The sequence below is a fragment of the Tetrao urogallus genome (assembly GCF_951394365.1).
Source record: "Tetrao urogallus genome assembly, chromosome: 9".
In the NCBI taxonomy this organism is placed as follows: Eukaryota; Metazoa; Chordata; class Aves; order Galliformes; family Phasianidae; genus Tetrao; species Tetrao urogallus.
This window is the reverse complement of record NC_136822.1, coordinates 15,564,577-15,575,837: the sequence shown is the minus strand read 5'-3', so window position 1 is coordinate 15,575,837 and position 11,261 is coordinate 15,564,577. Positions and strand designations below refer to the sequence as shown.

The window sequence follows — 11,261 nt, the reverse complement described above, 5'->3', positions numbered from 1 at the left end:
AGTAGCAGAGATGTGGTAAGCTGAGATTTGTTCTTGTCCCAAAGGCTTCACTTCTTTTGGTGGAGTGCTCCAAAATGAGCCACACTGAGAGGCTGGAGGAAACAGTAAATGAAGCAGGGTTGCCAAAACATTACTGGGTGAACACTCCATTACAGAATTTGTTCCCTTGCAAGGCCTTGACTCCAGCCCACTCATCTTTTGTTGCCTGGAGCTCTCAATTTATTGATACCAGATATTTGATCCACAACTCTGATTTCCCTGAACCTTTCCTGTTTCATTCCATTTTCTCCTGCCATCTGACTTTGTTCTTACTGCCACCTTGAGCAGAACACTTCCTGAACTTGCCATCCTTCCACATTACTTCTGATACTAAATAGCAGGTGCTGTTCTCGTTTTATCTCCTCTAACCTTAACTTCCAGCTGCTGCTTTCAGCTCCTGCCTGGCTGTCTTTGTAATCCTGTGGGTTCAGAGGCAGGTACAATTGCACATGGACTCCCTCCCCAATACACACAAATTTTAAGATACTACTGCATTTCTATTGCCTGAGAACCAAGCTTAGAGATGGAGAACTGTCTGAAGTTATATGCTGAGAGGGGAATTAAAAAAAAAAAAAAGACCTGGGGCTGTTATGCTTATCTCAAAGGGGAAAATCTAACAGAATAAGAACCCAAAACTTTTTAGAGAGAGCGTATAATGTAAACTTCAAGTTGAGGAAGAGGAAGAACTTCCATTTGATTTCATGTAACCAGTGCTTTCCTCCTTGTGCCATCTCTCACTCTTTTTCTTTCATCTGTCTTTAAATTATTCTTTTTGTACTTTGAATCAAGAAAAATGTACATCCAGTTGGTTGCCAGTGCACATCATAGCTGCATAGCCCTGCCAGAATTAGTCCAGACAGTTCTCTGTGAACTGCAGCTGTTCATCCTGTAGCTGTGCCTTAGCCAGATGATTTAAGACTTCACTTTTGTGCCTTGTTCAGTGTTACTGTCTTCCTTATACTGTATGGTGAAAATTGGCTCCAGAAGAGTCCTTGCTACTTAATATTTAGCTCCCTGGCTTCTTTCCTCTGACCATTGCTACAGCCTGCTCCAGTTTAAACTGAAGGAAGCCACTGGAGTATCATAAGCCTGTGTCTAGAGGCCTGAGGAACAAAGAAAATTGGTCAGCAGTGTCACCATTTTAATTATTTTAGCACTACTCAGTGCTCTGCTTTTATTCCTTTTCAGCAACATTAAATAATACAGTCCTGACGTGACTGAGGGCTGTGACTCCAGGGGAACCCATTCATTGACTTGGTGGCTGCCCCCTAATATTGCACAGCACATGCTCAGCTGTGCAGGCTTATTATTTCCTTTGACTTATCTGCTCAGTGCTGAATTTGGAGGTTAATTTGCCAGCTAAGAGGCTGCACTGTGGCCACTATTGATTCTCAAGTGATTTGCTGAGTACAGATGAAAAAGGGTCATGGAAAATTCAGCCTGGAGAGAATTTAGTTTGAAATGACAGTGGTGTGCTATGTGGCTAACCTGCTGGGAGCTCCATGCTTGAGAGGACTGCGAGCTGCTGTACACAGCTCACCTGTTGTCCTGAAGGCCTGGAGAAGAGACAACTACCATTACCTGGAGAGTATCCCAGTACAAGTTAATAGCACTCCAGCGAGGGGCAGTCCTGCGTTATTTCACCTTGGAAGAGTATCAGAAGCAGGGTAACCGTTTCCCTGGTCCTCATCTTCGGTCATGGGAGGCTCTGTGATCACAGCTATCTGTTGGAAGACACCATTTACCTTTAGCCTTGCATCTATATTGAGTGAGGAAGTAAGAGTGCTAGGGATGCACAAAATTGTCTCTATTTAACACTACTGTAAAGATATTTTGTTTTAAATTTATAGATTGTTGGTGGCATAAAGAATCTCATGTCATTAGCCCAGCGACATTCCAAATATTTTCCTCAGCAAGTCAGCAGGATCTATCACAGGGGATGTCTGCAGAAAGGTGAATGGGATTATACGTACATCCAGGAAGACCTGCAAGAACACTGGGGCTGGAACTCTTCTAAGAAGACTTTGGTTGGTGGCAGAGATGGAAAATTCAGATAGCAGGACCGAAAGGGCACATGGCTGTTGGCTGAGTCACCTCGAATGTCACCATTTGCTTTTCAAACTCAGGGTGAGGGCTAATGTACAGACTGTATCCTGGGGGAAAGGGACACAAGGGATGAGTGTTGAGAAACACTGCTGTAGCCATAGTACAGGAACAGCAGAAGCAGCAATGCGGACGCGCTCACATTGTTCCTTGTGCCTGGGAATGCTTCCCCTGCGGCTAAGGCATAATAACTCATTTTCTTTATCCTTAGAGTGCATGGCATTTCTATGGAGATGGGTGCCAGTTAGTACCGGCTGTGTTGGTGCCTCTTATAATGAGGAATTGTTATATCCCTGACTCTGTTCTTTGTACTCTTCCTCCCACTGGAAAGGAAAAAATGTCTCCGTTCAAGTAGCTGACCTCGAAACATGGACACAGCTGGGAAATCTGTGCATGTCCAGGCAAAGCAGCACATGAAGTACATATGCTTCAGCAAAACAGTGTTTGAAAACGCTGAAAAGCATTGTCAGTCAGTGAAGCAGACCTGACAAAACTATTCAGCCTGCATTTCAGAAAGGCGAGCATTTGTATTTTATATATTGCCATTTAATAGTCCTCATTGCCCAGAGAATCTATTAGTAAATGCTGAATCTGTTACTAAGATCCAAGGGCATGAATACAGGGCTATCCTGAAGGGAAACAAAGTCACTGCTTCAAAACTGTTATGAAAAATGTGTCCTTAGGAGGACCGGTGTTAAGGGGAGAAATGGTGTGCAGTTACAGGCTGGAATCACAGGAGAGTGCAGAGTGATTCTGCTATTCTTTTTTATTAATTTTAGGGAAGAAATGAGTAGTTAAACCAGGTATAAGAGAACATCCATGGGACATGGATGCTCTGCTACGTACCCTTGCTTTGTGTGGTTGTAAAATGCAAAGGAAAATGAAGCATTTCTTGAGTTCAGAGATTCTCAGTGGCAGGAATCTCTTTTATAAACTTGCTGTTTCTGCCAATGAAGAATTTTCTGAGTCTGGAAAACACTGTCTCAGTATAACTTAGTGCTGACTCCATTACATACAAGTGATTTTGTTTGGTTTGCTTAAGGCAATTCCTAGTTTTGAAAATCCAAAAGCTATGAAATCTATTTGTTCAGACTAGTTAGAATCCAGGTATTCTGCATCTGAAGTCATAGTAATGAGGATCTGAAGTATACCAATGCAGACTGAAATAGCAGTCATCTCATTAATCCTCTTCTGTATCTCGTGCAGTGGAGATGGGAAGACAAATCACCTTACCACCTCAGAAATTGTATGCAGCTCAGTAAAAGCATGTTTTAAATAAATGCCTGCCTGCTGAACATAAGAGAGTCTTGCAACACCGTACTTGCAAGAACCCATTCCTGAAAGATGGAAGCTGCTGCCTCAGAGAGGAGGGCTTGTTGGTAGTATGCTGCCATCAAGTAATCCTGTGGCATACAGAGTCTGGACTGATTCTCCCTTTTTTTTTCCCCCTCCACATTCCCAGTACGAGTGCATAAGTCTTTACCTTTCCCCATTGACACAGTGGAACAGAGGATGTATAGCAGCCTGTTGCACTGTCACCAAGAACAAATGTTAGTTATCTTGCTTACTAAACACAGGAAGGTTGTAACTAGGAGAATAGAATAGATTATTTGAAACAGTTCAAAAATGACATGTGTACTTCAGGTTTTGCTGCCTGCATGGTAATTATCTTGTAGCAATTGCTGTTCCTGGTTAAAGATTCATGACTGTCTTTGAGGCTGATCCCCTGGGCCTTCAGAATTCCAGTTTAGCTGACAGTGAAGATCCTTCTGGCCTCTGTGTCTCATTACTTCTCCTCATAGAATAGATTTTGGCTGTAATAAGTGAGAAATTCAGGAGAGCTTTGGCTGCTAGGACAATGGTAAATTGCCATCACTGTCTGGGTCCTCTCGCATGAGACACTCTGTAGTATACTTTTATTCCCTGAACTGCTATTCCTCATATACGTGTGGCATACAGTACCCATGATCATATTGCACCTGTGTACTGCTGGAAGGCAGGAGAGGCGCATGTGCTTGGATGGAAGTATTGATGCTTTCTGCCTGTGCAGCAGTGAGTGTATCCTGATTCTTTGTTCTTTTCACAGGCATCAGTGCTCTTATTATTCCTTATGTCATATCTAGAGTGTTTGAGGTTTTTCTGGTGGATGCTGTAAGTAGGTACATGCTAGGAAACACTACAGGTGGAATGGAAGAAGAGTTTTTTCCTGCCGTTTCTTTAGTGCTATTGGTATATGATCAAAAGAAAGGACTGACCTGATTTTCTGCAGTGCTCAGCACCCACACATCCCAGGGAAGCTGATGAGAAATGCAGAAGCTTACTGTTTTTGAAATCAAGCCCAGAATATGACTCATAATGCCATGAAGGAGATACTTGACAACTAAATGAAAAAATATACAGACAAAAGGTACCAAAGCATTTCTGTTGAACATTTTATTGAGAAGTAGTCTTTTAGGTGGTGTTTCTATACAGCTACAACTGCTGTATACCTTTTACAACAGCTCCATTAAAACAATTTTTGCAGTGTTTTAACTAGAACATCTCAGTACTTGGAGAAAGCAACTGCTGTACGTTGCAGTCTCCTATGTCTTGAAGCAGACCTTTGCAAGATCCTGGGCTCAGCTGTGTTCTCTGAAGGGTGAAAGTCAGTTGGACTGAAAGTCGAGTGTTCTCAGCTATTGGCACTTGATGCTGTACTGTGTGTGTTGATGCTGCTGCTGCATGCTGATCCTCCAGTTAGCTGTCTTGCCATGCCTGTGACACAGCCTAGATCTTGAAATGGCGAATCTTACCAGGGCATGGTGGAGGAGTCACAAAGCCAACTGGAGAAGGTACTTTATCATGCTGAGCAACCTTTGCAGCTGCTCTCTTTGCTACAGATTTTGCTGATAGTAGGGAAGGAAATTCTGAAGAGCTGGATTCAGATGCAACAGGGTTATTGTGGGAAATTCTGAGGTTATGGTTAGTGAAGCCTTGTCCAGCACTGGGTACCAGTCCTGCTGATGTATCTTGACCTGAGTGAGGGTAGGTAACTCCAGGCTGGAAAAGAAAAATGTTTTTTGTGTGTGTATTCACTTGAGATTTATAATATGCATGTCATTGATGACTTAGTATGGACCCTACTCCTACCTAGATATTGTCATCTAACCCAGATACAAAGTGTCTGTGACCACTAGGAAAGTTTTGAATTTGGATTTCAACACAAAATTAGGAGCCCAGAAGCACGTTTTTAATATCCATTAAATATCCATTAATATCCATTATAATCATTAGGACAAAATCTGGTGCAGTGTGAACTTTCAGTGCAGCCTACGCAGCACTGAAACACTGAAACCTAGCTGCTGCCCTAATCTGCATTCTTTCTTTCATATCCCCTCTAGGCAGCTAATTACTACTATGCCTCCAAGAGCTCTACTCTACAAGAAGCACTCAGTGCCCAGCCAGCCCTTCTCGAACTAATTGGAGTCTATGCTACCTGTGCACTCAAGCCCTGTGCATGTAAATTTCCATTCTCTTGTGGTAGCAGTGCAGGCTAGGAGCCCTGAATTTGGTCAGGTCTAAGAACTACTTGTAGCAAAAGCTTCCAGTTGGTGAGACCTACCATAGTAGCTCTTTCATATTTTACATCTAGATGCCTTTCACCTAGCTGAGCAAAATTTAGTTCCCTTTGCCCCACTAGACATATGAAACTCCCATATGGTTAGGAAAACAAACTATGCCAAGCACAGATGGCAGAGGTGATAATTCTGGGCAAAGAAATCCATAGAATAACCTTATCTTGTCGGGTTTTTTAGGATATGAAGTTAAACAGCTAGGTTATCACAGATAGATAATGCAGTTTACAGTGAAAAAGGTAAACTCAGGGCATTTGCTTCAAAAAGTGCTAGTAGGATATTCTGGGAAGGAAGGGAGTGCCCCAAGAGCTGGTACCTGATGTCCATACAGCTGGCATTGTGCTGCTAAGTCCTGTGAGGGTTCTGTTACCATTGTTGCTGTGCAGAAACCAAAATTCTGGCAAAGCAGAATATAATGAAGAGAAAATAGTGAGAAAATAGGGAAGACTTGCATTGCATTTTTTTCAATTTCAGTATGTTTAGAAATAGCTACATCTCATGATTTATCTGAGCAATAAAGTGCTTGCTTTTAGTCTGTTGGACTCAAAAGCCAAGCTGTTTAAATGTGTAACCAGCAAGTAAAGGAAATTCCTGTATTACTCTGGAGTAAGATTGTTTGCCTGGATATGAGGAAGGAAAGGAATATATGGATCCAAGCAAAAGGTTCCCCACTTGTTAAGTCTGCCAAGAACACTTTCGGTTTTGTTTCATCAGAAAAGAACTTCAGTATGATGAAGTGCACAGTTCTCAAGAATTTTCATGCATTTCATATGCATGAAATTAGAGCTCACTGGTTTTGTGTTTGTGTACTGCCCATTCCAAAGGAGCTTGATTTTTCTCAGGTGCACATATTAAGAAAAGTAAATGATAGTATAAAGGCTGTTTATTAAAATTATTTTGTGTTAAGGATGCTTTTGTCCTTAATCCTTTTTGAAATATATTTAAATGCATCGAGATTCAACCCAGATACATCAGAGAGAAGGTAAACGGGTAATATAGCTTTAGAAAGTATGCATTGAAAAGGATATCATAGTGGTATCCAACTTTCATTCTCACAAAGATCTATTCCTGTGCAAGTACAAGTGCATCACAGCATGCCTCTGTTCTACCTCTGAGCTGGAGAGATGTGGACTGATGTGCTGGCATACTTACAGACTGATCCTCAGGAAGCAGTTGACAAGCCTCCAGATTATCTTTAGCCTGTTGTGATGTGCAGTTTGTGGCAGCCACAGCAAACTCGACATTGACCATCCGCACTGGGTGATACTGATAAAACAGGAAAGATGTTTTAACCGACTTTGCACTGTTTGAAATTGCGGAGCTGCTGAGAAAAGATAAAAGGCAAATATTGTGGCTTCTAGCTCTGCATCTCCCACAGAAGTCAAAGAGAGCCCTGTGGCTAAGATGACACAAAACACTAGGAAAATCATGGGCAATTCAGTAGGGCAGCTTAAAGCAAGCTCAATCTGATTGTAAACATAACTAGCTAGCGCTGCTCAAGTACTACAGAGAAAATATTCTGTTTACATGGAAGGGTAGACATTGTTCTAGCAGTTACCTGTTTTATGGCTCTTCCAATCTCCAGAAGCCTGAGGTAGGCATCAGGAGTTTTGCTGTTGTAGTCATTGAGGGCAGTGGAAACAGTTGCTAACACATCAGTGTCGTTTAGGCTTGCCAGGAGCGGACAGTCCGGGCAGACCTCGTGAATATCTTCAGCTGAGTCTGCAGGAGGAACAGATTGTTTTGCTCTGATCGTAAGTTGAAGTACATTGCAGACATAGTCAGTGATGCAAAACACCGTGTTTGTCTGTCTGTCCCAAATTATACTGCAAAAATTTTTTGCAGTGCAAGCTATAGATGGCAGTATTTCATGCAGCTTCTGCTATTTGAGTCCTGAAGTCTTCATGCCAGCAAAAATGCTGTGGATTTCAATAATGTATTTTGCATATTCTTACCCAGGGTTTAATCAGTTTTCTTTCTGGCAAAATATCCATGACACCAGTGAAAAGATGTCTCAGCTCAAGGTGGTAAATTTAAGATATTTTAGTTCTTTGGAACTGTGTTTGCAGTAGTGTGTTTCATTCACCCACCAGTTTTAAAGGCAGTACTGAAAGCATCACATACAGAGCTAAGAGATCTCATGCAGACAGTGCAGAACAGACTGCTTTCTCATGACAATACTGATAATGTTGGGCTCAGTAAATAAGTTGCATCTCGCATGGGGGTTCATTCTGAAGATCAACGAGCTCCTTGCTGGGGGGCTCAGACCAACAAGGAATCAAATCCTTGAGGGAAAGCCTCAGTGCCAGCCATCTCTAGGTCAAACCTGGGAAGTGCTCCTGAAGCAGTCTTATCACATCTTAACTGTTATAGTAAAGAGGAGCAAAGAGATGGTGCCAGGTCTGTAGGAAAAGATCACAAAAGATCACAAAAGGACAGCTGAATTTAAAAAAAAACAACAATAATTTCCAGTGTTTTAAAATTAGAAGTGGTAGGGAGCTGTAAGCGCTGCCAGATTAATACTCCACCTTTAAATTCAAGTACAAAGAACAACATCTTTACCTGCATGTGAGTGGCATTTACTAGCAAGTACTGAAAACTGTCCATTCAGTTTCTGCAGTTTAACATCACAGTCACCCTCAACTGCCTAGAGAGAGACAGAAATCAAAGGGTTATGTTGTACAGATAAATAGGAATTTCTGAAAAGAGCAACTATTACTAAATTCTAAAGAACAGATCCTGGATTAAGTGTTGCTGAAAAATCAGCCTGATTGCAAAGGCCTGGGCAGGCTTGTTCTGGTGTCTGTGGTTCTGTAAAGGACTGACCTAGGTGGCAAAACTTGGATCCAAATCTGGATCTCAAAAGTATCAGAACTGCCATGGTATCCTGAGTATACATATTTAGTTCAGGTTCCTCTCATAAAGAGCAAAGAATGTGAATTCTTATAGATTAAGACCTTGCGCAGAGCTGTTTGATAACGTTCTCCCTATAATCCCAGCTGGTCAGTGGCCATGGTAACAGCAGTGTGCTGCCTTGTGTGAGCTGGTCTGCAGGCAAGAGCCAACAGGGGAGGAAATGTCAGAGGCAAAGGTGGAAAGGGGGAACAGTTAGAATGACCTCCCCCAGTATGGAAAATGGGATCTGAGCCCTGATGAATACAGGGGTGGATTTAGTCACGAGCGCTGTGAATTGGGCCCCATTCTAGAAACAGCAGGCTTAAATTGTCAGTTGCTTGTTCTGCTTTTTGCTTAGGAAGCAAAGCTGCCTGTACTCAGACAACACTTCCAATGCTTTGGTTAGGGAAAGCTTTTCACAGTTGGATCACGCTTGCATAAGAGCAAAATATTTGAGGCCAGTAAATTCCAGTGGAGCATTACTTTGAGGCCAGAGCCCTGTCCAAAGGGAATAGCTCTCTTGCAGTCACTGATGGCTAGACTTGACGTAATTTCACTACTTCACACGCCACATGCAGCCAAGGGAACGTTGTGTTTGTCCAGGTTCACAGCCTCCTGTCTGCCATATGCAACAGCGCAGTGTTATCTGGGCTGAGCATGGAGACCTGCACCTGGAGAGCCTGAGCAAGGCCCGTGGCATTCATGACACGTACGAGGGAAGTTATGCTGAGAGAGTGACCCGTCCTCCTCATGTGAAATCCTTCCTGACATGAAGGCAACTAAATCAGCAAGGCAGATACAAGTGACTGGTGCTTATGGGCTGTTACAGTGATGTAACCTTTGCAGGCAGAGCTTAGAATTCTAACTGGTCATAAACTGGCCTCTAACATCAGCATACTGAACTTGCACTCTTGTACCAAGCAAGTCATGTTTCAGATACTCACATGTTGTTCAAATGTCCTTACTGAGCAATTTGCAAGAGGTGTAGGATTAAGAATGTGACATGTGGTCTCTAATAAGTCAAGTTCAAGGAAGAGAATCTCATTATTTTGCCCCTGGAAGAAAAACAAAACAAAACAAAACAAAACAAAACTGAAACAGTAGTACTTCACAAAACATTTTGCTGGGTAGCTTTAATAATCAACAGCTGGTTTTATTGATGAAAAAAATCGATGTTTGTGTAACAAGATACCAAATAAACTCTGTTCTCTCATGCTCATGGCCCACCCCGTTTACCTCATTGAAATTACACTGAATTGCACCAGCTAAGTTCCAGTATTCCTTTTATTTATGGACTGCAGGACCTTTTCTGGCTGTTCCTGAGCCTTTTCAATTCTAGCATTCAACAATGGGGGGGGGCAGAAATGAAGGCCCCTAGCTCTGAAGCTGACTCTGAGTTTTGAGTCACTAATGATTCTTTTTAAACCAATTGAATCATTTTAGTGTAAAAATATTAAAGAGAAAAACAGAATCACCAATGTTTTTGTGCAACTGTAGGAACACTTCTAATCTTATCAATGACTGCTTTATTCTCTTGTAAATGATACTGGTATCCTCTCTCTCATGTCAAGTAGTAAACAGCCCTGAAGTTTCATTTCAACGTTGTGAGAAAATCAAAAGGTCTGAATGTGTGCATATGCTGCATTCATGTCTATTTCCACAGCCTTTCTAGAGGACTATAATGATGTGAATAGATCTCAGTGGAAATGAGTATAAGCCACAGTTACTTCCATTCAGCTTCCTTGTCAGCTCAACGGGACGTTAGGTAAAATTTATAGCTACTACAAAATCACTAACAGCGTGGAGTTATGATAGGTATGCATTTGGCCAATAAATAGTTATCCACATCATGAGAATTATCCTTGCAGTTTTTCTCCAGATTAGCTACTGGGCTCATGAATCAGCGCTTTGGATGATCTCCCCTAGCAGGCATGCAGCATTTGTAGACTAAGCCCTTTCTAGCTTTGTACAAAAATAGCATTTCTCTCTCCCCCTCAGTTCTGTTCTTTGAGATACATTCCAGTGACCTGGATTCTCATCTACTACGTGGTGACATTGCACCATTTCAATCAATAGAGCCATGCTGATTTACTCCAGGTGAGGATACAGCCCTTGGCAGGACTTGTCAGTCGTAGCCAAGCCTTTCCAGCTTAACACAGTGCTCTGCCTGCAAGCTCCTCACTTACCTGAGGCAGCGCGCGGACTTGCTCAATTCTGTTTAAGGCAAACTTGTATCCGTGATGACTGTGGCCATTAATATAATTCACAGCAAATTCAGCTGCTGCTTCAGATTCTGGGTCATCGCAGCCCAAGGGAGGCGGGGGAGCTGCGGGTGCAGCTCTGTGAATTGGGAGCTGCATAAGCAGTATGAAAGCTACGAGTGCCTTCATGGCACCCAGAGAAAATCTATCCCTTTCCGAGGTGAGGATCTAAGAACACTGTTCGGGTGGTAGCTAGGCAGCTGGAACCAGGGTCTCATTTATATAGTACATACCACAGACTTTGCATGAGCGCATGTCTGATATTTGTCCCAGTTCCAAGAAGGCATTGCAAACAACAAAAGTGAAAAGTAAATGTTAGGACATCAAGCCGACTGATTAATATTGGCCA

At 42.4% G+C, this 11,261-nt stretch overlaps 1 protein-coding gene across 1 annotated transcript; it reads right to left on the bottom strand.

The window, feature by feature from the left end:
• Positions 1–4,908: 4,908 nt before the first annotated feature.
• AHSG (alpha 2-HS glycoprotein) lies at positions 4,909–11,041 on the bottom strand (the record flags this gene model as incomplete). The annotated part of the gene is made up of 7 exons (XM_079539956.1): positions 4,909–5,181; positions 6,073–6,153; positions 6,909–7,022; positions 7,315–7,478; positions 8,319–8,403; positions 9,596–9,706; positions 10,838–11,041. 7 exons carry the CDS (start codon positions 11,039–11,041, stop codon positions 4,909–4,911), a joined length of 1,032 nt encoding a protein of 343 aa, XP_079396082.1.
• Between the last annotated feature and the right edge of the window lie 220 nt (positions 11,042–11,261).